The 27,504-nt window shown below is 54.7% G+C and overlaps 1 protein-coding gene across 1 annotated transcript in view; it reads right to left on the reverse strand.

The window, feature by feature from the left end:
* Positions 1-2,692: 2,692 nt before the first annotated feature.
* Positions 2,693-27,504, reverse strand: part of ADAMTS16 (ADAM metallopeptidase with thrombospondin type 1 motif 16) — a 161,300-nt gene continuing 136,488 nt past the window's right edge. Inside the window, exons 19-23 of the mRNA XM_037015523.2 lie at positions 19,100-19,301; positions 18,772-18,966; positions 16,136-16,360; positions 6,444-6,591; positions 2,693-5,733 (exon numbers count right to left, since the gene is read on the reverse strand). Coding sequence (XP_036871418.2) covers positions 5,618-5,733; positions 6,444-6,591; positions 16,136-16,360; positions 18,772-18,966; positions 19,100-19,301 — 886 coding nt within the window. The 3' untranslated portion in view covers positions 2,693-5,617. The remainder of the gene's footprint in view (positions 5,734-6,443; positions 6,592-16,135; positions 16,361-18,771; positions 18,967-19,099; positions 19,302-27,504) is intronic.

Below are 27,504 nucleotides of genomic sequence, written 5' to 3' on the forward strand. Positions count from 1 at the left end.
GACTGGCCCCGTGCCCAGTACCCGCCTACAACTGTCAGTGCTGGCTGGTCCTGCAGAACCAATCCCAGGCGGCGGCTTCCCGGTACCCAGGCCGCCCTGCCAGGGACCCAGAGTGAACACCCCGAGCTCATGACCCTGTGGAGGGCCCACCACTCACAATGGACTTCCCCTACACCCCCAGCTCCTCCAGGCTTCAGGAAAATGCCTGTAGAGAGCAGGAATCTTCTCCAGGGAGAGGGGGGTGAATTTGTGGCTCTGAACTTGTGATGAGAGTGGAGGTCAGGTCTGGGACTCAAAGGAGGAAATTAGAGGTTATTGAAAACTCCATGAATAAAAACTCCTATGAATAGAAAATATGTGAGAAAACACAGACTGATTCATTTTCATATTTCATCTATAATTATGATGCTGAAATCAATGAGAATCTGTTAGCAGAATAAATGTGCCTGTGACAGATGCCTCCAGCTGGCCCATGGCCCCTTCAGTTGTACAGAACCACCCCATTCACCCTGGAATAGGTTACCCCTGCCCCTTTCTAGCAACTGCAAAATGGCATCTGAATTAAATATTAAAATGCAGTGCACCTTAATACATGTCCTTTAACCTCAGTCTCCTGCTACCACATTTTCTTGTAAAGTATTTTGCAAAACACTGGCAATGAGGTGACTCTTTCTAGTTTATGTGACAGCTGCTTCTCTTTCTGAGCTTTAAAGTTTGCTGTCTGGAAAGCGGGGGCAAAACACAGGGCTCTCAGGAGCCAGGGGTCTGGCAGCCCAGTGGGGCTCAGCTGACTTACGCATGGAAACCACCCCTGGTGGGTGCAGCCTTAAGAGAGGAGCTTGTGCTTTTTTAGATTCCACATAAAAGTGAGATCATACAGTATTTGTCTTTGTCCGACTTATCTCACTTAGCATAATGTTCTCAAGGTCCATCCATGTTGTTGGGAGAGGCAGGATTTCCTCCTTTCTCTTGGCTGATAATATGTTGGCGTAGGCACACAGCACAGCTTCTTCACCCACTCACCCACGGATGGACGCCTAGGCTGTTCCCTGTCTTGGCTGCCAGTGAGCATAGGGTGCAGACTGTGTTCACGAAGCTGAGGTGCATTTCAGTCCCTGAGGTACACACTATGAGGTGGGATCTCTGGATCCTGGGTAGATCTATGGGCAGAGACGAATGGTGGTTACCAGGCCCTGGGGGCTGGGGAAGCAGGGGATGTGAAGGGTGCAGATGACAGCGAAGGGTAAGCACAGCACCGTGTAGGGAGTAGGTGAGCACCATGGCCACCACACTCACCGGTAGGGAGTGGCACTTGGAGGGCGGAGCACCATCAGTGGCCTTGTGGGAGGAAGCAGGGAGCAGCACAGAAGGGCCTGGGGTAGGGCCGGGGTGGGGGGTGGGCAGGGGGCAGGCTGGCTTCCCTCCAGTGGGAAGAACAGACCCCTGGGGCCTCCCCTGGGGCTGGTCCACTGAGGGCCAGAGGAGGACGTGACCGAGGCTGTGGTCTGGGCTTGCAAACTGCAGGGAGGAGAAACATGAGGTGTAGTGGGGGGTGGGGAGTGGGCTAAGGTTAACAGGTCCAGGCCGGGCTCTGGGATGCAGGGGAGGTTGCCCTCACCCAGTCTCCCTGCAGACTGTCTCTGCTGGGGCGGCCAGGCTGGGAGCTGGAGGGTTTTCAGCCTGAGAAGCACGGGGAGAGTCGGATGTTGACAGACAGACAGGGTGACTGCTGCGTGCTCACCTCATCTGGCTGGTGCCGCTCCTCCCCAGCGCGGGGGTGTCTCGTCTGGGTGCCTTCGCTCAGCCTGTGGTTTCTGGCGCTTGCTGACATCGCCCCTGGTGATGATTCAGTGTGGGCGGGATTCCTGAGAGGTGACAGGGCCAGGGATTCCTGTGGCTCTGTTGTGGCCTCCGGCAGCTGGAAGCCAGCACCAGAGCCCACTGCCGCACGGGGAGGCCCGCTCTCCAAACCAGACGGCGCAGCTCACTGTCCCGGCCAGGCTGGCCAGGACAGCCCTGGCTGTCATGACGTCCGCGTGACCCTCCATCAACCCATCTCTTCCTCAGCTCCCCGCCTTCTTATCCTGTGGAGCACGGCGGTGCAGATCCCCCCAGGACTGCTCAGGAGTAGGGTCAGCAGAGGCCCCAGGAGGCCGGGGGCCTGGGATGATTCCCCATGAGCTGTGGTCCCTGACTGTCAGCCCCAGCCTCGCTCCGCCCACTGAGCAGGGGCGCTGGGAAGGCCGGGAGATGGTGGGGGCCTCTGTGGACCGGCTCGGGAATGCATAGCAATAAGACGTTTCATACAAGGGGGGATGCGGTGGGGTTCTGTCCGTCTGCATGGATTTTGAATTCATTCCTACAGTTCTGTACACCTAGAACTTTCTTCCAGCCCCAGGTACTGAGACTATTTTAAGAACAAACATTTTCAGGAGAAACGAAGAAAGGCTGAGAAAAATCCCAAGCCCATCACTGATGAGGAAAGATACTCTCCAAAACCAGCTATTTCAGGGCGGGGCCCAGACCCGGTGGGGGCGGGGCCTGTGCGCGCCTCCTGCGGTGGAGGAGCCCCCAGGGCTCCGGGCCACTAGCGGCTCACAGGTGAGGTCACCTGCCACTCAGTGGCCCACAGACAGGCAGGATGGGCGAGGGGCTTCCAGGGGTGTGGGCTGCGTGGGATGGGGATGCTGAATGCTGCACGGTGGTGTGACTGCGAGGGCCAAGTGGGGTCTCGCTCACAGTGCTCGCCTCTGTGCCCCTCACACTGCAGCGCTGGTGGGTGCCGAGGCAAAGTCCACCTGGGCCATGCTAAAATGTCGGCAGCAGCGAACAGATGGAAGCTTGGGTCAGAGACTGACCCAGACTGTGCAGGGCTTCACGCTGACCCCTTGGGGGCATGCAGGACCAGTGGGAGGGGCAGACCCAGAGCTGGGACACCCAGGTGAAGAGGCTGACTGAGGGCTGGGCTGATGGTTTCGGACCCCAGCAGCTCCAGGGCAGACCCTGGGCTTGGCTCTGCCCCATTCTTACTCTTGCTTGTGATTCTCTCCCCATTTTAAGTCCCAGGTGGAAGGCTGCTCCTCTCTGGTCTGCCACTTCCCTCTAGAGCAGGACCTCCAATCCCCAGCTGGTCCCTGTAAATGTGTGGAATCCCTGGGTGGTGTTTACCGTTCTGATGGAAGATGAAGTCCTTGAAGGTGGGACCACATCTGGCCATTTGATGTCCTTTGCAGAGCCAGGTGAACAGGTGTCCAACAAAGGGTCATCAACAGCAGCAGGGAAGGACCATTGAACTATTACCAATAGGATTATTATCTACTTGAGGGATGGAGGTCTGGGGAGCTGCCCCAGTGCCTTGGTGAATAGAGACCATGGTATCTCATCAGTGTGAATCCCAAGTCAGCCCCTTCTGGCTCTGACCTCAGCAAAAGCTACATGCTTTCTACCTCAACTTTCTCCCTGTAAAATGGGATTGGGGTCGTGTCCCACACTGGTGGCCCATGTGCCGGCTGAGGTGGTGCAGGCCTGCTGTGAGACATCAGGAGCTGATGTTACCTGCAGCCAGGGAGGTTTTGAGGGGGTGTGGGGCCAACCATGCAAGGGGCTGCATTTCTTAGGGCCAAGGCTGGTTTAATGCAGGCCAACATGGAGTGACGTGATGGTTAATTTCATGCATCTGCTTGGCTTGGCTCTGGTGCCCATTTATTTAGTCAAACACCAGAGTTGATGCTGCCAGGAAGGTATATTTTAGTCGTGAATAACATTTAACAGTGAAATCAGCAAACTGAGTAAAGCAGATGACCGTCCATACTGTGGCTGGGCATCATCGGTCACGGGAGGACATTATGAGCAAGGACTTCCCCAAGGTTTCCCAGAGAAGGAGGAATTTAGCCTCCACACTGCACCATAGAAATCCTGCTGCATTGAGGAATTCTGAATTAAGACTGAATAGCAACTCTCACCCTAATTTTTGGACTGCCAGCCAAAAACTACAGGTCTTGGACTCGCCAGCCCCCACAATCATGGGAGCCAGTTCTTTACAATTGATCTCTCTTCTCTTTATATATATCGCTGATTATTTGTTTCTCTAGTGACCCCTGATGAATGAAGCAAGGATCACAACAAGGTCAGGGGCTGCCTTTTAATTATACCTGCACCCCAGGAGGGAGGCTGCAGATGGAGTCCCCCAAAAAACTTGGTCACTAGCCCGGGAGCCCCAGTGGCATTGCCAACTTCTACTCGGGCCACCGCCACCCCGGTTGCCAGCCGTCTTCCTTGCAGCCCCCACTCCTGGGGGCCCTTTCTCAGCCCAGTTCCAGTCCTTCCTATTGGATTCCAGTGCCCGGTTTTTCTCTCTGGGACCAGTTCCCCCATCTCCATGCCGGCCCTCAGGTCTCAGAAGGAAATCTTGTGAAGAACCACGAGTGGCTCTGAAGTATGCTGTACAATATAAAATTTATTATAAAACTCCAGCAAATATAAATATCCAAGTGCCCAGGCTGAATGGAGCTCCATGGTGAGGAAGGAGGATGCAAAGCGGCCCCAGCAGCCCAGAGGATGTGGGAGGCTCGCCGCACCGCATTTCATGGGGAAGTGGGTGGCCATCTCCCTGGATGGGCCTCACAAGGACTACCGAAGTGACAGACAAAGCTTTAAAAAAAAACCCACAACACACAAAAATAAAACATGGGGTTCTAAGGTTATCCCGTCGGTTGACATCTGTCCCATCAGGACCAACCATGGCCTCTTAAGAACAGCAGGGTTTGGTGTACCTGGTAATGCGCTAAATCTGCTATGACTTGTGAGGAAGAGGAGCATTAGAAGGGCATCTAAACAGGACTGCTCACTTGTAAATAACCGAGAAAGATAAAACAAAGTATCAGAACTCTCTCCTCCAGCACTCGGGTCTGCAAGGACAGAAGCACCTTGGGGGGATCTCACTTTTCCCATTTCCAGGAGCAACACCTCAGATCAGCACACTGAGGCCCGCCTCTCCCCAGCAGGACACAGACCACACTCAGCTCCCATCCCCACACCAGGACCCTGTGAAGAGAAACTCTCGGCTGCTGGGGCAGAGAGAGGAGGCGTAGGGACGGAGCCAGGCGCTGCCCCCCGGCCCTGCTTCTCCAGGGCAGAAGCGTTTATTCCTGACACCAGGAAGGGGTCTCCAAGGTGGGAGGGGGCCAGCTTACTCTCTGGTAGATAATTTTGTACTGATTCCTATTTCATGACCTTTCTTTGAACAAAGCACCACACATTTATCTTTTAGCAAGTTTAAGCACCGCCAGTCTTTTTTACTTGATTTAGCTGAAATGCAAACCCTTTTTGACTTGATTTAGCTGAACTGCAATTTCTGCAGGAAACTGCTCCCTCCTGCAGAGCGGGCCCTCCTGCCTGCATCCATGCTTCAATCCAACATGATAGTGTGCATTTGTGTGCACAGGGATGCACTCCCACTCCTGGCTCACACCCACACCCTGCACAGTGTTATCCAAGAGCCTAACACAGGGCTCCGTCCCCCGTCTTCCGTCTTCCATGATACTGCCAATGTAGACCGCACAGCTCAGGTATGCTGAAAACAGGCACCCCTTTGCCCAGGGAGGGGCTCCGACTGGGCTCACAGGTTGGACGTGGAGCAAGCCCTGCAGCACTGCTCGCCGTAGAACTGGTGGCTGCACATGCCGTGCTGGGGCACCAAGGGGCACCAGTGGAAGTGGTCCTGGCAGAAGGCACCTGAAAGCGAGCAAACCCAGTAGTCAGCCTTCCTCAGCCCCGTGTCCCATGCTGGCATGTCCAGGTGAATCTGTCGTTGCTCTGGAGCTGCTGAAGGGAGGCAGCCCTTCAGGTAAAATGGGAACTTGGTGTTTTCACAGGACCCTTCTTGGAAGGTCCCCACAAGGGTGCATGTTCTCCCTTCTGGGCTCAGCCTGTCTGCTCAGCCACTCCCACCCCCAGGACAGAGGGCTCTGCTGGCTGAGCTTCCTGTCCAGTCCTAACCGAGCCAGCCCACACGCTGTCCTCCAGCTCACTGTTGCTCTGGGGAACCTTGACACAGACAGGCCGCTGGTCTCTGCAGACGCCTGAGGCATCTGAGGGCACGGGCACAGGGTGATGTTCAGAGAGCACCCAGTGAATGAGGTGGGCTCTTCTTCAACTTAGGGGAGAAAGGCTGTTGATTTAGAATTACCTTCTTTGAATATAGCGAATAGTACCTACATCAAAAGCGATTATAATTTCCTAAAGCTATTCTTATTTTACAACCACTGATGTCATTTCTGGGTCTGCTTTGTGGCCCATTTCATGGGCAAACCGGAGGAGAGGATGGAAAGAGGAAACTGTAGCAGACTCCAGACACACCTCGCCAGGTCCTCTAGGGAACTGCCCCTCGATCTGAACACCCACTGCGGAGTGCCCAGGTCAGCTGAGGTGCCCCGGGCGCTCACCTTTCTTGTCTGCGATGGGGCAGAAGTGAGTGTTGCAGGCCAGGGAGGCTGCAGGCTTCTGGGGAATGAAGCAGCCCAAGGCCGGCCGGCCCCCTGCCAGGCACCGCACGGACCGCGTCTGCACGCCACCCCCACAGCTGGCTGTGCACTGCAAGACACACATACGTACATCACCTGGGGCCCTCGGGCACTCCATCTTCCCAGCTTCCCCCCAACCCAGACTCTTTAAGGGGGGCTCTCTATGATCGTGGGGGCTGACCAGATTCTGGATGAATCCCACGTATGGACAGGGGGCAGAAGTGCCTGAAGTCTAGAATGTTGTTAAGTCATTCTTGATCTGATGGACACAGGAAAGTGGCACAAATCTGGGGATATCAGGGTCACTCCCTGGACCTGTCCGGGCTGTGCATCTGCCACCAAGAACAATGCTCTTCGGGAACACTGTCACCAGGTCGCCCTTTCTGGTGGTCCTGACCTGGAAATGCTTGCTGAGCCAATCCACAGAGGCGTGATGAAACCAAGCCCCCTCTTGACCCCAGGCTCACAGAGTCCGACTGCCCAGAGGTGGTGACCCCAGCTGCACAGGTCATCGCATCCTCCCAAGGGCTTTGTTCCCTGACACAGTGGGCCACCCGTCTTCTAAGGCACACAGCACAGGGGCCCTGGATGCAGGGAGTGGTATGGCTAGATCATCTCACTAGCTGGCCTGGTGCACACACACAGACCATATGAGTGGGCGTATCTGAAACCCACTGCAGGCAAGGAACAGGGATGCAGGGATACAGAGGAACCCAAACCTGCGGCAATTAATCTGTCCAAGAAAAGCTCTTGAAGTCTAGACTGAATTACGTAAATTGTGCTCAAACAAGTCCACTGGTTCAAAAATGTCAGGAATGCAGGCAGTTAGGGAGCACCTGCAAGAAGCTGGGGTCAGGACAGGACAGTGTGGCTGTCCTGGTGTGGGGTGGCCAAGCTAAACAGTTGCTTTAAAATGCAAGGATAAATCTGTGCAGAACTGGGGAAATACATGACTCAGGCTGCTTGCCAAAATGCACAAGGCAGTGTGCCAGACCCCATCCCAGAGAGTTAAGGCGCCTGGGGCTGGTTTCCACAGAAAAACTCAGCCTACAGGTAAGCAGCCAGACAATTTCCTGCCTCATTCTCAGGCCCTGCTGCAATCGGAGGCTTGAGAAGTGGCTTCTTGAATCCCTGGGGACCCAGCCAGTAAAGCATCTTTGATGCCGCTTGAGAGGAGAAGTTGGAAACAGAATCCTGAAAAATAATAAGCTGAAGAAATTGTCCTTTCTTTTTTTCTTCTTTAGGTAAAGATGGCTGGGTCCCTGGAGATGAAAATGCAGAGATTCAGATGATAAACATGTGGGTCTGAAACATTTCCGTGAGGCTTACCCATTCTCTTCAAAGACAATTTCAGCAAAAGTCATCAAAGTTCAGTTTTATACATGAGTGTGGCAATCAGAAAAAAAATAATGTGGTGGGCAGATTCTCATCTGAATTATCAGACTCATCCATGAAGGAGCCAGACGTTCCCTGCTGCCTACTTATATCCCTCTGCACATCCTGGCAGAGCCACAGATTGGGTCTTCGTGCTCTGCACTCGGCACTTCAGACCCTCCCTCAGCTGGCACTCTGACCCGGGCTGGGCGGAGGCTCCTAGGTTCTCACTGGCCACATGCACAGCCACAGATGTCCACAACCTCTCTGCCCCAAGAGCTGAATTTCTTTCACCAGCAGCAGCTGGGGCAGAATCCCAGTCTTGCTAATGAGATGCCTGAATTAGGAATCAAGAGATCTAACTGCCATTTTTCATCACTTACAGAGTGCCAAAATAATTAGTTGGTGGTTTGAGTCTTTTTGCTAATGATCCACTTATTCACAAATAGGAATCGCTGTCTTCCATGACCCAGGCACTGACCTGGGGACTGGGCACCAGTGGGGAACACAGTCACCCACCCCTTCCTCGGGCATTCACAGACCAGCCCCACTCACGCTCCTCCCGGAGCCGGAGCCCGGCCCTCCGCTGGGAGCCTGTGAGCACCTCCAGCCCACCAGCCCTGCCTCCCCAGCCTCTGCCCCAGAGTCCGCAAACCCCAGATGATCCGTGTGCACACCCAGTTTGAGAAGCACTGGTCTAGTCTTACAATTTCCTTTGAGAAAAATATCTTTGGTGGAAAGTCTCTGAATGTCTCAAAATCTGCATTTCTTCCTGTGAACTGAAAGAGCGGAGATGTCCAGCTGCACATTCTGAAAACGCTCTGCACAGACCGAGCCAGTGCCACAGCAGGAGAGGGGAGAGGGAGAAGCCCCCTGAAAACAAGGAGTCACTTGTCTTTCCAGGAGAGAAAATGCAAGCTCTTCATTCCTGTCACAAGCATAATGCCTTAAAACTCCACACAGGTGTTTAGGGTTCACATTCCGGATTTTCCGTGGGATCTGAGATTCCCAAACAAGCTGACCGCAAGAAGCTCATGGAGCCCTTCACCAGACTGCAGACCCCTGGGGTGCGGACCAAGGATGAAAGGGGCTGGGGAGCGCCCACAGGAGCCTCGTCTCGAGTGCAAGCCATAAGCACAGTGGCAGCCGCTCTGCGGTATCTGTGCAGGTGTGCCTCCTACTTGAGTGAAGCTCCCCAGGGCCGAGGCTGGGCCGTGGGTGGGGGATTCTGTCTACTGATACCTCCTCTGCCTCTTGTCCTTCAACTCAACAGGCCTGCCTCCTTTAAGAGGGCCTGAGGGCTTTTACAGGGGGCCAGGGGCTCTCCCAGGACTTCCCCACTACGGAGTCAGATGGGGAAGGAGTCAAGGTAAGATCCGAGGGAGCGGGGCCCAAGGTCGGCAAGCGGGTCTTTTGCCAAGCTGATTAAATGGCCTTCTCTGGGGCCACAGCCCCTGCTGCTTCGCACACGGACCCCGTGCTGGCTTCCCTGCCCTGGAACTGCCTCTGCAGGTCGCCTTCGTCCTGGGCTTCCAGGGAGTCTGACTGAAGACATCCACCAAACACACATTTTCTAGACACTTCAGTGCTGCAAAGCCCTGCTTCCTGGATTTCTTCTGCTCCTGTGTGAACAGCCACATCTGTGTCTGTCCAGAGCTGCCACGTAAACTCCGGGTAGATGAGCATGCAAAATGGATAATGACTCCATAATGACAGAGGTTATTACCAAAAACCAATGTCAATGCATATTTAAATAATGTTTGCCTCTAGGCTTCTTTTGTGTCATTTGTCTTTGTGGAGAAAGGCTGGTGGGGGGTGATGGCTGCTGATCTCTAGTCACTGATGCTCTGCTTGGCCTTCGTAAGAGGTGCATGTCCACCACTCACAGTCACCAGGATCATTAAAGCCATGGGGCTTCCGTCAGGCAAAGTTCATCTCTCAGACTCCAAGCATAGTAAGTAAACAAACTAATGGTCACTCCTGAGAGCGAAGGCTTCCTCCTTCTTGTCTCTCTCGGAGCCCCTGAAAGTTCCTCCTCTTACTTCTCATCTTCCTGGGGACCTCAGTGGGGCGTCCTCTTTCCCAGCCTGGAGCTTCCACCCGCTGTGGCTTCCCCACTTCCCCCAGAACTAGATGGCTCCTCTGCCCAGCATGGGGTACACAGACCTCTGCGGCCTCATCCTCTCACCGTCTGCTCTAAACTTCAGTGGGGCTAGGGAGTTCTGTGTGAATTCAGTTGCTTACAAATACAAACACCCTCAAACCCAGGCAGGATGCACTTCAACCTTACAATGTCAACATCAGCAAGACAGCACCATGTCCCTGAGTACTTCCCTAAGTGGAAGGTGGCGAGAGCACTTTCAACAGAAATGATTAGAGGTGGGCATCTGGGGGCAGGGCAGTGGCCTGGGATGAAGCAGATACATTCACAAGCCTCCAAATCAAGTCTCCATGTGCATGCTCACATGCGTGCCCATGTGCGTGTGTGGGTGCTCGTGTGCATATTCATCATGTGCCCACATGTGAGCCCAAGTGCATACTCTTGTATGTGCCCATGCGCATGTCTGTGTGCGTGCATTTGATGGGACTTTGATACAACTGTGGTTTAATTGGCACGGAGGAAAACCTTATGGGTCTTGTGTGACACGGCTCCTTGCCCCTCAGAGTCCATATGTTTCCAGGCCATTCTGTGCACAGTTTTGCTGAAGAACCTAAGTGGTCCAGGGCCCCTGTACCCCAGCACAGAGGACATACCCCGTACCTGACACATAGAACCTGACAGACAGGCCAAGAGCTGTTCACACTTAAGCCATTCCCAGACCAAAGTAGCCTGTGAACCACCTGACACTCAGCCCAAGTGACCCTGATTTAAGTCAGTCGTACCTGGCAGAGTACCATTAAATGTGGTGATAAGCAAAACCATTTAAATCAACAGAAACCCTGCAGATCACGTAACAGAAGCCACAGTCTTTCAACTGTTACAAGAATAAACCTGTCTGGGGGCAGAGTTCAGCCAGGCACTGGCCATTTATTATGGCTCAGACAAGTTCCCACAGTTTGGGGGCACCTCTTGGGTACGAGTCCTTAGGAGAAATGGAGCCCTGTGAGTCACTGCTCCCTGCAAGTGACAGTCTTAGAACATAATAGATGAGTCACAGTGGATAAACACTTCAGGCAGCTTATGATAAAAATGACTTATTAGACAAGCAGATTGAATATTTCAGACCAGTAAAAGCTCTGCAAGATTGGTTTAAATTAAGTAACGATCAACCTTGTTTTTCTCTTTCTAAATATGCCTGGAGTCTGAGAATGGAGCGGAGTGGGGTGGGCACTTGCCGGGCGGCCAGCAGGCGGGGAACTGCTTCTGTTCCGGGAGCCTCCGTTTCCCCTCTGACACAGGGGAACAGCTGTGGAGACCACCTCTGTCTCTTCTGACCCACACTTCTCCAGGGACAGAGAAGACAAGGCGTCTGCCCGGAAGTGGCTCGGCTCAGCTTCTCAGCTCAGAAGATAGTTAAAGAGTGTCTACTGATCCTGTCTATTTAAAATAGGAGAGGCTGGAAAAGGATATAATGCAAATGTCCCCTGCTCCGCGGTGGCAGGCCAGGCATCATGGGTCTGCAGGAGGCTTACGGATCTCTAGCCAGGCCCATGCTCACACATGCACAGCCAGAGTCTGCGACTACATTCAAATTACAGTTATGTGCGATTTTTGCTCTGCCACCTCACGTCCTTCATTTCAGGGTCGTTGAGGGTGGGGAGGGTTAGAGCATTGCTAGTCGGCAGTGTTGACGGCAGGCGCACTGGTGCCGAGCTGGGTGAGCCTAGTCCGCGGGGAATCGGGAAGGGCCAGAGACCAGCACCCTGTGGCCGCTCCCAGCAGGGGGGCTGTGATGAATGGAGCCTTGAGGTGTTCCTCCGAGTCCCCTGTCTCTTCTGGCAGAGAAGCCGTGGGGGGCAGGCTCCCTGGCTCTGGTTCCCAAGCCCTCGGTCCTCGCCAAGTCTGGGCAACGAGGAACGTGAAGTTAAATCCTGCACAGACCTTGCCCGCCAGGAGCTCAGGCAGACCTTGCCTCTGGGAGGGGGCGGAAGAAACAACAGGACAAGGACACAAACCAGCGCCACGTGAGTTGCCGGGGGGGCGCTGCTGGGACAGGTCACCACAAAGCGGGCAGTTAAGCTGCGGAGCCCACGCTCACCGTCCGGAAGCCTGAAGCCAGGGTGTTGGCAGAAGCTGTGTTCCTCCTGCAGGTTCTGGGGGAGAACCTGCCCGTGCCGTCTCCGGGGTCTGCTGGCCGCTGGTGGTCCCGGCATTCCTTGGCTGGTAGCTGCACCTTTTGTCCCTGGTCTTTCCTGTGTGAGTCTCTGAGTCTTCACACGGCCTTATAAGGTACTAGTCACTGGGTTTAGGGTCTGCCCCACTCCAGGATGACCTCATCTTAACTAATTACTTCCCAAAGGCCCCACTTGCAACGAAGATCACATTGTGAGGTTCTGGGTGGACACGGGTTTTCCAGATGTTGCTGAATGCAGGACATTATTGATGACATATGGAAAGGTGCCACTCTTGAGAAAAGCCATACACAGTGACAGGCCCGTTAGGGGGGCTCAGGACAGGGATTTTGTGTCACTAGAGAGTACAGAAGGGCCATAGAGCATGGCTGGGGGCCTCCAGCGTAGAGGCTCACCTCAGAGGAAGGGGAAGCCTGTGGGCAGGTGGGAGGAGAGCTGGTCGGCCAGGTGCTAAGGCCCCGCCTGGCTGTGGTTCTGTGGGCAGCTCAGCTCGGCCTGCCTGGGCCCAGGCTGGTGTGCTCAGGAAAAGCTTGTCCCTGCAGGCACTGATCTCCAGCACAGGACACTGACATCCCCTCCAGGACACGTGGTGCAGACAAGTGGGAAGCAGCCTGCTCCATTGGTAGGTCTATAACAATTGTTCTATTTTTTACAAGCACTTTCCCCCAACCCCCCAAATTGGTTACAGTTTCTGTGGAGCTGGGGGCACAGCAGCCTGGCTGGGAAACGAACCGTGGACCACTCATCGTGAGCTTGTCCGGCCACCTCCTCTGCTTTCTCTGAGAGGCCTCCTCCCTCATTTGACCAGGTACATAGCCTTGCGGGAGGGCCTCCAAGACCGCAGCCAGGCCTCATGGGTTGGGTGTGTCTGCCTCAGCTTCAGTCCCAGTAAGCGGGAGGAAGCAGGTGGTGGACAAGGACTGCCTCTGGTTTTTAAAGACGATGCCACTACGCATGGGTCTCCCACCGGAGTGTGCAACATGGACAGGTAGTGACAATGGGTGTCCCACCAGAGTGTGCAATGTGGACAGGCAGTGACAACGAAACCCTGAGCCCAGTGTGCACTTTGTCGTCCCAGAGAGAGGGAAGGTCTGGAAGCCCTGATAGTTATGGGGGATTCTTTTTTTTTAATTTGGTGCTGGACTTAGGCTTTGATTGCCCAGGCATCCATTTTAAAGAGCTGTCCCTTCAAAAAGGGCTGTCTGAATAAACACAGCGCGGGCCACTAGGTACAGAGCCAGGCTGCCTCCCTCTGACGCCCCTTTGCATTCCAGAGCTTGGCTGATTTCCAGAGTGGGTCATCTGGGCCACTTATTCCTTTCTCTTCCTGTGCTTTAAATTCCTGCTCCTATGTTTTAAATTTGCCAATAAAGAGTGAGCCTGAACTCTCTGCATAGCCTAGGCTCCCACCTACCACCCAATGATTGTAGACCCCCAGGCCTTGTGCCCCAACCCCGTGACCTGGCTATGCAGCTTTGGGTGTGTAATTTCCAGGTCTTGTAAGCAATAAACCTTAATTTTTTCAAAGTTTCCTGATGATTATTACTGAAGGTCCTCTTGTGATCATAGTAAGAACCACAAGGGCAGGTCCAGCCACAACAGAGGTTGTTGACAGGCTGGGACCAGCACACAACAGTTTTCTAAATGAGGACCAGGAGTAGCTGCCTTGACTCACTCAATGAATGTTCTTTCTTTAAAATTCACATATTCAGGCAACATTTCCTGAATATTTAGCATGGGCTTGGTGCACTGGGGGATATATATATGTGTATATGATGCATATACACACATACACATGTGCAAATCTATAGAAGATACATGTAACACACTTAGCATAACCCTTTTGGCAGAACAGTCTCTGGGTCAACATCAGTCCCGATGGTTTTGTGACCTTGTCTGCTTGCAAGCAGCTTCTTCCATCCAGGCGGGCAGCTTGACCTTTGATGACCTCACCAGGCTGGAGGACCGATGGGGCACGATTCCAGGACATAGTCTATTGTCTGTCCATGCTCCTTTTAGCCAGGACACCCAGTAAGCTTGGGGATGTAGGCCACTGTCCCCGGGAGGGCAACCCTGGTCTCCATGGGATGGGCTGGCTATGCAGAGAGCACAGGGCCAGTGCAGGCGCCAAGGGGAGGTGTGCCACGAAAACAAGTGCACAAGTGGGCAAACAGGACGCAGGCCCCTGTCCAGGCACAGGCGAGCTGGCAGGCAGGGAGGCTGTGCCATATGCTGCTCACTGGGTCACTCCTCAGCACTAGGCTTGGAGCAGACCTTTCAGGAAATGTTTTTGGAAACAGATGAAGCCTCGTGAAAATGCCTTTGAAAGTGATGGATGGCGGACATCATCAGCTCTGTGTTCTTGGGATCAGTGGCTGGCATCAGTGAGGGTCACCTGGGTGGGTCAACAGGGCCCTCTGTGGTCTGGGCATCTTGGGGGCTCAGTGCCCCCAGGTCTAACTAACAGGGCTTCTTCCCCTGTGCTATTGGGACAGATTATACCTGATACGGTTATGAAACCCTGGCCCAGAACCAAGGTGCTTTTATAAGGTGGGGAACCAGAAGCCTGACAGTGCCATCGTTTGCATTCACTTCTTAAAAACCAACATTCAGCACGTGACATAGGCTCTGACCTGGGCTTTGTCCTGCCACCCTCGCCCATGATGGGCAGTGCCCTCGTGCCTTCTAGCAGGGTGCCCAGGGGCCAGGCTGAGGATGAAGGAAGGGGACCTGGTGACTGTCCCCCAAATCACACAGCACGTGTGAGCCCCGCCGAGTGGGCTAGCTCCTGCCTCTCCCTGGTTCTGTGCCTCGGCTTCCTCATCTGTGAAAGTGGGGTGATGATGTGACCTCCCTCATCAGGCTGCTGGGTGGGATGAGTCAGGATGCCCAGAGCAGGGCTGGCACGTGGGGGCTTTTAGCAGGAGGTAGCAGCCTTCCACTGCCTTTACCCCCGAGCCTGGCAGCACACCTCCGCTGGGGACCCCAAAGTGTGTTCCAGGGAGGGAGCGAGGACTCCCTGCAAGGTGGCCTCAGCACAGGGGACACCGGCTGGCTGCCACTGCACTCCCTACCCCTCTGCTTGCCCGTGTCCTTCCACCTTCATCTCTTCGGAAGGAGAGATTCAGAGATGGGGCCTTTGCCGGGCGGTCAGAGCTCACTGCCCGGACAGGCGGACAGATGGGAAGGTCACAAAGTGCTCCCCCACCAACTCGTGCGGTGGGCACGAATTCAGGCAGACGCAAGCCGTGCTAGCACTCCGGGTTCGCCCTGTGGGAATGGCCTAAGACGCATCAGCCCCTTGCACTGCCTGGGCCTGGCTCCTGCCCAGCTGAGAGCTGCAGGGGTGCAGGGCATGGACCCCTCACAGGACCAAACCAGAGCCGGCAAGGGAGAAGCAGGGCAGGCAGGGGCCACGTTCAGGGGAGGGCTGCGGGACCCAAAGCAGGAGAGCGTGAGGCAGGAGGGCGGCCCCCGTGGGACGGCAGGATCAGCCTGCAGAGCGCGGCGGGAGGCGGCCCAGGCAGGCCCATCCAGGGCCTGCACACGACGGGACAGCTCCAGCATGGCTGCTCCACTCTCGCCTGCCTAGTGGGGCTGGCGGGGCTGGTGTGATCTTATAAGCGGCTACTTGACCCACATCTCGTGTTTCTTTCCTCTTCACATTCACTGCTGGGGAATTCTGCCCAGTTTTCACGAAAAACATTTCTTACACTTAACTGGGAGAGGATTTAGGACACAGCACCCGTGCCTGGAAAGTTCTGTAACATTTGGAGACCATCCTTGGAAATCCACACCCACACCCAGGAAGCACTGTGAAGAGAAGGGTCAGGAGGCTGCTTGGGGGCCTTGGGGTACACCCTCAAAGAAACTCCCCTGCCTGCCAGCCACCACCTCCCGAGAGGGCTCTGCCCACCTGCTCTTTGGGAACTCAGAGCCACCCTTACCTGAGACCAGGGCGAGGCAACCCAGCTGGCACGCGGGGGGCCTGCAGCTGCATACAGAGGGTGCTTGGGGCAGGGAAACAGGGTGCAGGGGCGTTCCAGCTCCAGCCCGGGCTGTGGCAAGTGCAAGCACTTCTTGGAGGCCAGCTCTCGGTACTTTCCGGAAATGTACTTTTCAGCACATTTTAAGAATCTCCTTTGTGCCCCTCGTTCACATGTGGCAGAGCACTGAAAGCAGAAGGAGAGGGGAGGGGGCAGTGGCAGCTTGGACTCCTGGGCTGCCGGTGTCTCTCCCACAAGCAGGCCCGAACTGCCTCCTGACCCTGTTAGCCTGAACATTTCTGTCAGTTTAAACATTCAATGAAATCTATTGACCTTGGCATTTGAAAAAGGCATCGCGGTACCTGGCATAAAAGAGGAGGATCCTCAGGCCACAGTGGCACAGCTTATGAGGGCACAAGCAGGGCAGGCCAGTCGGAACCCATGACTGAGTGAACCTGAAGCTCTCTTTTCACTGGCAAGGGAAACACCTGGCTGTAGCTGATGTCAGAGCGCTTGGAAATACAACACGGGAGGACATGAAGCCAGCCCAGAGCCCCATGGAGCGACACCGTTGGCCCCTGAAACGGGCAGGCAGAGGAAAGCCAGGGCTCTCAAACCTTCCCCAGGGAGCTGAATGCAGCCCAGGAAGAGCAAGCACACTCGGAGAGCAAACCCATTCGTGACAGGCCAGGCTCGCCCTAAGCCTGAGCTATCACTGCTGCACCCACCCTGCCCGGGCAGAGGGGCCCCGGGCACACAGGCAGGCCAGTTTGCACAAGGCTGCAGCTGGTGACACCCAGGAGCAAGGCATCCTGCTGTGCCGTGAGGCTGGGCTCGGGGTGTCGGAGAGAGGGCCATGGCCTGGGGCTGCTGCCTGGCCAAGGGCTCAGGGGACTGCTGAGCCTGAGGGGGAAATTCCAGCTGGGCTGCAGCCTCTCTGGGTTACCTGCGTGGAGGGGCCCGGGTTCTGGCTTCGCTTGCTCACACTGAGGCTGACAGGTGTGCTCTGAGTGTGCCTTAGGCCAACGAGGAGATGGCGCTGGAAGATTCTTCTGGGTGGCTTCCTGGGACCCTGCCTAGGAGAAGCCCTAGTATGTGAGTGTGCATGGGTGTGTGTGTGTTTCATATGCAGGGTGAGGACATTCCATGTGCCCTCTGCTCACAGGCTATATGGCCCTAAGACTTCCTTCCCATGGACTCTGTCTTCAGAGATGTGCATGGAGATGTCTTCCCAGATGTCATCAGGATTCGGCCCCAGGAGACCCTGACATCTCTGTGCCAGACAGAATGTGGGGACCTTTGGTAGCAGTGAAAGCTTACTTCAGGGACCGTGGCAGTGTTTTCATTTTTCAGTGGCAAGTTAAAGCACTGCCTCAATGGGGCCAAGAGCCTCGCTTGGCATGGCCATCCTTTCTTGGGCCAATGCATCAGCCACCCTGAACAGGGTGCCACTAGAGGCATGCTGGGAACGGGGCCTGTCTGCCCCTGAGGAGCAGGGAAGGGGGAGCTTTCTCCCAGGGTCACTGCAGAAGCACAGATGGTCGGCTCTGGGATCAGGGGGGCCATCTCTCAGTTCCCCTTTAGAAGGGTCCCCTCTGGGTAGGGTGCTGTCCTGAGGGTTGTTAGCTACCTGATGCTTTTCAGTGTATGGAAAGCTATGCCCAAGGGGACGCACTCCTTACTAAGGGGCTTCCAATGCGCCCCTCAGGCAGCCCCTGTGCACACAGTGGCAGGGGACGGGCCAAGGGCCTTCCTGATGCCATGCCTGGTGTGTGGGGGGCCAGACACAGGGGTGGCCCTGTCTGCACCCTGATGGTGTCCCGCCCTCCCCTGGGCCAAAGCTTTAATGTTCCAAACACATGTCTCTAGATGTTTGTCCCCATAGAGCTGGCCTAGGAGAGCCCACAGGAAGCGTAGATAGGGCTGCTGGCCTTGAGCATATGAGGCCCACCGGAACCCATCTTAGGAGATGGGTGCACTGCCTCCTGCCAGGATGACGCACCCTCTCCCTGCACCCTCTCCCTGCTCCATGCCCCGTGAGCACTGCTGAGAAGGCTGCCCTGTCCTGGGACCAGGCCAGTGCCCCACTGTCAGTGTGATGAGGGCACACACCCGTTTGCCCACTCATCCTCACCTCAACACTGACAGAGTGATGACCTGGGGTGCCCCTGGGGGCATCATGGGAAAGCCAAAGGGGATGTCGAGGAGCAGGAAGCAATGCAATCAGATGAGAAGAGGCAGCCCTGAGGGGGAGCTGGTTGACCCCATTCCGTCTGGGCCAGGTGCACCTTCCTGGACCAGATGCACTTACCTGGGACCCAAAGCACCTACCTGAACCAGGTGCACCTGCTGGACCAGATCCATTTACCTGGACTGGGCACAACTGTCTGGACCAGGTGTACCTACCTGGATGGAGCACATGTACCTGGACCAGGTGCACCTACTAGGACCATACGAACCTACTTGGACCCGGACCATATACCTGTGCCAGGTACACTTACCTGGACTGGGTGTACCTACCTGGGAATAGGTGTTCCTCCCTGAACTAGGTGAGCCTACCTGGATGAAGAGTGTCTACCTGTATCAGGTGTACCTACCTGGGACCAGGAGGTCACAAGCCACTGCAGCTTTTTGAGCTTGTGGCAGCGCTTAAGCAGACAGGCTTCGTGAGTCTGGGGCTTGGGCTCTGAGCGGCAGACGGCGTGGGGCAGCAGCTGGGCCCTGGCTGCAGGTTGGGTACTCTTGCAGACCACGGTCCTCTTCCTCCACCCCTTCCCGCAGGTGTGCGAGCACTGCACAGGAAGAGGGGTCTCAGTTCCCACGAGGGGGCAATCAGAACCTGTCCTTAGAGGCCCCAGGCCACAGGCCCCGCAAGGCTGAGTGAGGGTCCAGCTCTGCCCCCAACGTTAACCTTGCCCAAGTTACCTCTGTCCAGGGCCCAGTGCTCCAAACAGGTGGGCAGTTCTGGGAGTGGCAGGCCTGTTGGCTGGAGGGTGCAGGCTGCGGACACAGGCTGGCTGAGACCCGCTCTGCTTTGTAGCGTGCCCGCCGTGTGCACTGGACCAGGCGCCTCTGGGTGCCCCCACCGCACGTCCGGCTGCAGGTGCTCCAGTTCCCCACGGACCAGCTGAGGGGACACAGGGACCCAGGGTGAGGGGCGCTGCCCCTCTGGGGCAGGATGGCCACGGCTGTGCAGAGTGGTGGTGGTTGCCCCACCATGGTCTCCACGGCTTCCTTGTCTGGCCCTGTGCCCACTGCCGCTCACTTTCCGGGTCAGCACTCCTGCTGGGTGGTCATCCCCTCCCCGGCTTTCAGGTTCACCAGTACCTGGAAACAACCCTCCTCAAAACCGTGGGTCTGTTCTCCCTTCAGCAGTTTTTTGAGTGGAAAACTTCAAACACATACACAAATAAAGGCCCTCTGCATCCCTATCCACCCACCTCCGAGGATCACCAAGCTATGCCCCTGAGCCCTATAGCATGTTCAGGAAATTCCAGATATGTAAAAATTTCAATATGCATGTTTAAATGATAAGGATCCTGTCATTTTTTTACCATAACCTCAATAAAGCACTAAGACATCTTAAAAATTAGTGATAATCCCTTAATATTATTAAGTGTTCAGTACTGCACTCCCAGTTCTCACAGATGCCATAATGTAATCTGCTTCTCTATATCAGAATCCAAATAGGGTCCACACTGCAACAGGCTGATAGGTCTTTCTTCTAGTCTGTGGCTTCTTCCACAGACCACCTTCCAAGAGGAGCCTCATGCCTGGTTATGGTTCTTTCAGCTTGTCAGCAGCTGTCGAGAATGTCATCTCTCAAGGCAACTCTTTCCTGGTTACGAAAGTTTTCCAAATAGACACATAGGCTGGCAGGTAACATAGTTGGGAGGGAGTCGGGTCCAGGCTCAGCCCAATGGCATCACTCTTGGGTCCTTGCTAAGCCTGGGTGTGTCTACACAGCCATCTGCTGGCTTTGTACGAGTCCTTCTGCAGGGTGGCTTCCGATGCACAGTTGGGGCGGGGGTCCTCCCGGGCAGGAGAGAGGCGGGAGGGGAAGCTGGTCCAGTGAGAGGATTCATCTGGCCGGAAGGGAGGCCGTGGACTCCCTCCAGGGGACAGCCGTTTGGACTCTAAGAGGACTTGGTTTTCACCCATACTTGTCTTCCTGTTCAGGGCGTTTAAGCCCAAACTGAAAATTCTCTGGAAAACTATGGAGCTTGAGGGGCTCCACGATAGTGGTTCTGGGGAGAGTGCTGAAGGTCAGGAGAAGCTGTGGTCCTCGTTGGGCAGCACAGAGTGGCCGGCCCATGACCCCTGTTCTGTCCTGCATGCCCAGCACATCCCTTTAGGCCATGACAAGGGCCTCAAGGCCAGTGGAGCTCCGGGGACTGGGCACAAGGCTCGGCCTTGGGAGAGTCTATGAAGGTGGATGTTCTGTCTTCCTCCATGGGGTTCGGAGTATGTGTTCATATAAGGATGATTTCCTCCGACTCTTCAGGCGAGTTGGAGGATGTGTGAGGGTGCCCTTGTTGGTGGCCCCCTTCTCTCCCCCTTACCAACACTGCACCTCGAGTTGCGAAACCAGAGAAAATGCCAAGATGCTGGGTCCAGACTCCCGAGCCTCCTGGTGCAGGCGGGAGAGGGGTGGGGACCCCGGAGCCTGTGAGCTCAGGTGGCACAGGGGGGCACAGGGGAGCAGCTGGATGCCCCCCGGGGTGGGCGTGGAGCTGGCCCCTCACCTTTGCTCCAGTGCATGCTCTCTCGCTCTGTGTAAATATATATTTTTAAGCATGGTTGAGGGCAGGCTTTTCACACACCACTTTTAAATTCAACATTTTAAATATTCAGTGTCTCACACAAGCATTTTTCTTGCATTGTGAAACCTGTGTAAACATATTTTCAGAGTCTCCAATATTTTGTGGTATGGACCAAGGTCTGTGAACCTCCAAATAAGGAAACGAGGCAGAAAGGATGAGGTTCCACACCCGGGAGGTCCACACACATCCTGAAATTGGGCTGGTTCTGGGTGTGCTGTGCCTGTCCAGATCCCTGCACACAATGACCAGGACCTTTCCTTGGTGTTCAAAGGCGTCCAGGGCCCAGATCGCTGGAAAGCCAGTCTCTGAACTCCTGAGAGAAGTTCTGAGGATGACCTGGTGGAGGAAGGATGGGGGGAAACTGGTGGGGCTCGCCGGGTGGGAAGAGAAGGGATCCATGAGCTGACGAAGCGGTGACCCTGCTTGTCTCTGTCCCTCCGTTTTTCCCAAGGCCATGGATGGGAACAACACAGAGGCTGCTATTACCCTGTCAGCCAACAGCTGGGCTTCTGAGTTAGGGCCTGAGGACCCAGCCACTGTCACCATGGCACTGCCCTAGCTGATGGCTCCCTGGCAGGGCATGCAGTTAGGGCCCTTTGTGCTGCTGGGAGAAGGGAAAGAATTTACAGCTGTTTCTCAGCACTTGAGGTGGGATTTCGGGGCACCATGTGTTCAATATGCAGTATCCCTAATTGCCAAAAGTCATTAGTTGTTTCTTATGCAAATGACTCCTGGTTAAAAAAGGGAATAAACACAACTTTTGTTTTGGTAAATGTTTCCTTTGCAAATGCAAATTCCCAATAAGTATCTGGCTTGAGTAAATTCTCTGTCCTGAAGCACCACCCTGGCAGAAGCACTCAGACCCAGGCCAACCTGAGCACTGAACTCGGGCCTGCTGCTCCCTCGGAGCCGCCCGGAGCCATCCAAGGCTGTCTCGGGTTTAGCATCGGCAGGCCTCACAGAGGTCAAAGGACTGCTGGCTTCACTTCAGAAATGAGTTTCAATTTCTTCTCTGTTTTTTTCTATGAAGTGTCAAAGAGGAGCACTTGTTCTGCTTTCAGGAATGACCTTGACCTTCCAGGTAGCAGATGCCCATAACAATAACACTCGGAATGATGGCCGCACAATGTGAGAAGGCTGTGACACTCAGGCGGGCATGGCCGGGGTCAGTTCCAGGGGTGCGTGTTGGACACGGGGAGCAGAGCATTGGTTGACACAGCTTTGATGGCACGAGTCTCGTCCATGCCCAGCAGCTGTCGGTGACATGCATGTTACCATAGTCATCACGTCTTTCAAGTAGGCCCCTCTTAATCAAACCATCCACTTGCATTTTCCTAAATGATCTTTAAAGTCCTCTGCAACTATCAACAGACCCTCACACATTCAAGTCCTCGATGTTCCAAACAGTCTTGATAATTCTCCTTCCTCAAAATTCCTTCATTGGAGGGTTTTCTCCCTGCAGACCACGGAGGGTATTTGCATTTCATTAACTCAAATGAAAAACTTGAGCTCATCAAAGGGAAAGGCAATCATTTGGTCCTGAACGATGGTGATGTGCTAGTTCTTTGTGAAAATGCCCCTTTCCAGTTCCCACAGAAGCCAGGGAAGGAGCCGGAGTGTCATACCTGGGAAGGACCTCATCAGTGACGGACCTTCACCAGGCCTGTCTCATGCGTGGAGAAACTGAGCCCCAAGAAGCAGGACACACACTGAGCTGGTGGCAGAGGCAGATGGGACCCCCCCCCCCCCACCTGCCCTGGGATGCCTCTCAGTGTCCATCCCTGTGCTACTTGAAGCCACCAGATCTCAGTGTGGGGGTGGTGATCCCTCGCTCCTCTCCCATCCCCATTCGGACCCAAGCACAGAGGCTGCTGTTTGTCCTACAGACACCTTGCTGTGATGTAGAAGAGACTGGGTGGCACCTCCAGACGTGGACGCGTTAGCCTTCAGGATGGGACTGCAGCTGAGTACCGACTGAGCAAGAGCTGCCTCCCCACTTTACAGGCTTCCCATCCCAGGTCCTCTGGCCCAAGGTGGCACAAGGGCTGGACGGACACTGAGCTGTCAGCCTGTGACCCACCAGTGTGGACAGAGCTTCCCAAGCTGCAGCTGGCTGGTGGCTCTCAAACCCTCGGGGTTCCATTCCATATGAGTCACAGGTGTGAGGTTGGGGTCAGGACAAAACCCTCAGACCTCAGCGCCGTGGTCAGATGACCAGAATGGGGGGGAACACGACTCTGAGAAATGCAACTGCCTGCTTTTCAGGGCAGCCCGGGCACTGGCCTCTGGAGTTCAGAGCTGCCTTGCCCCTCCCTGTACTAACCGTGAGTGGATGGTGTTTGTTAACTATTATGAGGACTAGGATGTCCCAGTAAACCCGGCGGTGGGGAGCTGGGTGCAAAGTTCCTCCAGAGAACAGACACCTTCATTCCCGTCACCGGTACAAACTGGACAAGCTCGCCCAGGCTCCTCGCTCCTGCATTTTAGGACGGTGCCCGGGGGCAGGCCCCAGCCTCAGACCTTGAGGCTGAGCTCCTGGGCGTCTCATGCGTGGAGAAAAAAAGTCACGCCGGCTGAGGCTCCTGCCCACGAAACGCCACCTCAGTACCAAAGTGGCCAAGGAGCTGGGTGGCAAGAGCTGCTCCTTAGTATATAACCCTTCTAACCCTGACATGGAAAGCTCTGGGGCTACAGGCAAAATGCCCATGATGATACCTTCCAAGCCTCCGTGCAACCCACCTTGGTACTGGGGAGACAGCACTGTACCAGGCTGGCTCTGCAGTGCAAGGTCTGTGAACTTATTTTGCTTGGACATGGCGTGTGGTGATAATGGATGTGTCCATACGTGGGGACACCATTCAGGTCACAAAGATCCCTCTTCCACCACCTTGCCACCCAAGCAGGCAGTGGGCTTCCACCATGCAGGACCAATTTAACTTCTTACAGGGCCTCCTCAGTCTCCTATGGGCAGGAAGGACACTGCAGCGGGATACTCCCTGGGTGCTTTTCTGTCCTGGGGGCCCTGAAGATCTGCTGTGCTCTGCAGCCCAGACATCCTGCCCCGACCGGCTGCACCATGCCCCTGGTTCGCTTCCAGCCTCCCGAGAGCTTTCTGCTCTGCTTACTCTGAACAGCCCTGTCCGAGTCCCCAGGCCTTCCACTCCCTTGATGAAACACCGGAGCCACTGCCTGTCATGCTGAGCCCTGGGGGATGGCCACCAGCCTTCTGCTGCCATCTGGCAGCACACGGGCACACACGGGACCTGCTGAGCCTGTGCCCAGGCTGCTGCCAGCCCAGGTCATTAATGGATTTACATCATATCACTAGACTTGGTGTAGCTCCATGAAACATGAGCATGAAAAATGAGAAACTTGTTTCTATGACAACTAAATTGAGTCTTTGGAATGAATCAGTAGAAACCGGTCATTAAACAATTGCTGTCAGCTTGGGTGTGGCTGAGCAAAGTCAAATATGGGGAAAAGAGGAAAACTTAGTGATTTTGCACTTGGAAGAATGGGACAAATTTTACCCTTCTCTAGAGAAGTCTGGACACCACAGGTGATGAGCATGTTTTATGTGAAAGATCACCTTAGATCTTTTGTAGGCGGGCATTTGGCCATAACTAAAAGAATTAGCATAACTCTTAAATGGATGCATGATGTACTTTAGGTGAAAACAAAGGTTCAAGAAGTGTGTATGTGTTTAAATGATTTTTCCCTGAATCTACTGAGAGTGTCACTGGCAAATCAGACTCTGGGGAGAGCATCCTGCAGAGCTCCTACCTGCATAAACACTGCTCACAGGGCATGTCCATCTGACGTGGGCAGGTGCCTGGAGCAGCAGCCTGTCTTCCCACTGCTTTGTGAGCCCGTTTCAGGAGCGGGACCCTTACTGACTTCCTTCCTTCAGCCCTTCCCACATCACCCCGAGTCACGGATTCCAGCCTGATCCTTCAGCAGAACTGCTGCGTCCCACATGTTGGGCTGAATCTAGGTCTGTGATGGTTCATTTTATGTGTCAGCTTGGCTGGGCTACAGTACCCAGACATTTGATCAAACATTATTCTAGATGTTTCTCTGAAGGTATTTTTTTGATGAGGTTAACATTTAAATTGGAAGACTCCGAGTAAAGTGGACTGGGGGGGTCTTGTCCAATTAGGGGAAGACCTTAATTGAAAAAAGACTGAGGAAGATGCAATTGTGCCACGAGTCAGCCTCTGGACTTGAACTACAGCATCAGCTTCTCCCTGGGCCTCCAGCCTGCTGACGCTGCCACAGACTTAGGGCTTGCTAGGTCCTCCGACCACACATTCCGGTTCCTGAAAGTCTCTCTCCTTCTTCTTTTCCATCTCTCTCTCTTCACACACACACACACACACACACACACACACACACACACACACACACACCCTATTGGTTCTGTTTCTCTGGAGAACCTGGACTAATACAAGACCCTTACCATTTCTCATCTCAGCTGCCTCGGACTTGCTCCTGTGCTCTGGGGTTGGGCCTGATAAAAGCACATCTCCAGTCTGCTGCCAAGAACATGTTCTCAGTGCTAACATGAACGTGCCCCTTTACCACCTGGAATCCTCTGGCTCCTGCCCGGGGCCATGAGGCCTGCCACCTGGGTGGACCTGCTGCCTTGCCCGCCCCTTCCCCATGGCCCCGGAGCTTCCTGAGTGCAGAGTGCTGGGCACAGGGGCCTGGTACAGCCCCAGGGAGGGGTCTCTTGGCTCTCGGAGGGAAGAAAGGGCTTCAGCGAGAAAACTTTCTGGCCATGAGGAAATGAACTTTTAATGCCAAGTCTCAGGTGTATGTCTAAGTATTTATCAGCTCTCTCCAAGTGCTGTCTTATTGTGTCTTTCTCCTTCAGTCTGGTAATCTTGCCCTATTGTGGAATCTTAGTAGTGTTTTAGTCTTTAACATTTTACAGGAAAGGAATGTAAGCTAAACTCTGTGCAGGCACATTGGAAAGTGTGAGCAGGAGGGACACAGGTTCTGCGTGTTCTCGGTGACCCCTGTGCCCATCACCCTGCACAGAACCTGGCCTTGTGCATGCCACTGGCATGGCATCTCCTGCCAGCTCCTTTCTGCCTGGGCTCAGCAGGGGAAATTGCAGTGCGGGGACTGCAAGAATCAGATGATGAATTAGAAGGCCACACTTTAAAGGGATGTGTGAGTGGTGGGCATACTGGCAAGGAGGTGGCAAGGTCTGTCCAGGGCAGGAGGCTCCCTCTGGATATTCACCTCAGCGGAGGAAACAAAAAGGGAAATTGGGAGCCAATAGCCACAAGAGGTAATTGTGTTCCTAATTGTCCTTAGGTTAAAGGTCATACTCCCGGAGCTACGAATGTGGCCACTGCCATCATCAGGAAAATTGGGAGGAACCACACCTCACAAGGCAGACAATGCTGCAGTGCTGGGCATCTTCAGTGGCTGCCTGCTGTGACCTGCTCGCCCGCATCCCTGCAGACATCCCTGGACCCGCCCATCAGGTCCTGCTTCCTTCCTGAGCCTGGCCAGGCTCCCAGGTGGCTCAGGGCTTCCCGTTCGCCGCATGTGCCTCTGGCACTGCATGCCAGGCGTCTACATTGTTGATGTGACTCAGGGACATCGTGTCCCCTTAACAAACATGTGCAACCCATCAGCCAGACCATCCAGGCCTGGGCTTCAAGGGAGGGGCAGACACATCCTAGCAAGTGGTGAATGTTGGGGTCTGCGACCCAGAAGGCCGAGTGGGAGGGCTGGCCACCGCAAGCCCAGAAGGAAGCTTGGGCTCAGAGGCGGGGGCCCTGCAGAGACCTGCCTGGGGACCCGGAGGCCATGGGCGGGCGAGGCTCCAGGGACAGGACAATGGGAGCGGGGAGGCCCTTGCCGAATGGAGAAGAGAGGGAGGGAGCTAGACTATGGCAGAGAATCAACTGGAACCATTGGGGAAGATAATCAAACACATTACCTAAACTACTAGAAGACATGCATTAATTACTAAGCCATCTAAACCACTCGATGCTCACACACTCTGATAGGAAGACGACACTTACACAAAGTCGAGGTGTTCCGTGCTCTTTGGAATATGATTTTTTGGTAACATCAGCGCTGCCATTTGCCCTGACAATAGTGAAAGATCACAGAGACACTGTTTGCCATGAAGACACACATTTTGCTGGGAAAACATTTTCATGGAGCCCAGAGGTTGGCAAGCATTTTACTAAAGGGCCAGGTAGTAAGTGTTTTTGGCTGGTGGGCCACGTGGCCTCTGTCGCACCCCCTCAGCCATGCCAGGACAGTGAGAAAGCAGCAGAGGTAATGCTACAGGAACAGGCCAGCTGTGTCCCAATACAACCCAGTTTACGGAATAAGCCTCAGGCTGCGTTTGGCCCATGGGCATGGCGTGTCAGCCTCAGACTTGACCAATTCCACTCATGAATAATAAGATTGAACATGTCTGCTGAAACCAGACTGCCGTGGGTATTTCTACAGCAGCCAGGATGCCTCCCCAAGGTG

The sequence above is a fragment of the Manis javanica genome, chromosome 1 (assembly GCF_040802235.1).
Source record: "Manis javanica isolate MJ-LG chromosome 1, MJ_LKY, whole genome shotgun sequence".
Taxonomy (NCBI): domain Eukaryota; kingdom Metazoa; phylum Chordata; class Mammalia; order Pholidota; family Manidae; genus Manis; species Manis javanica.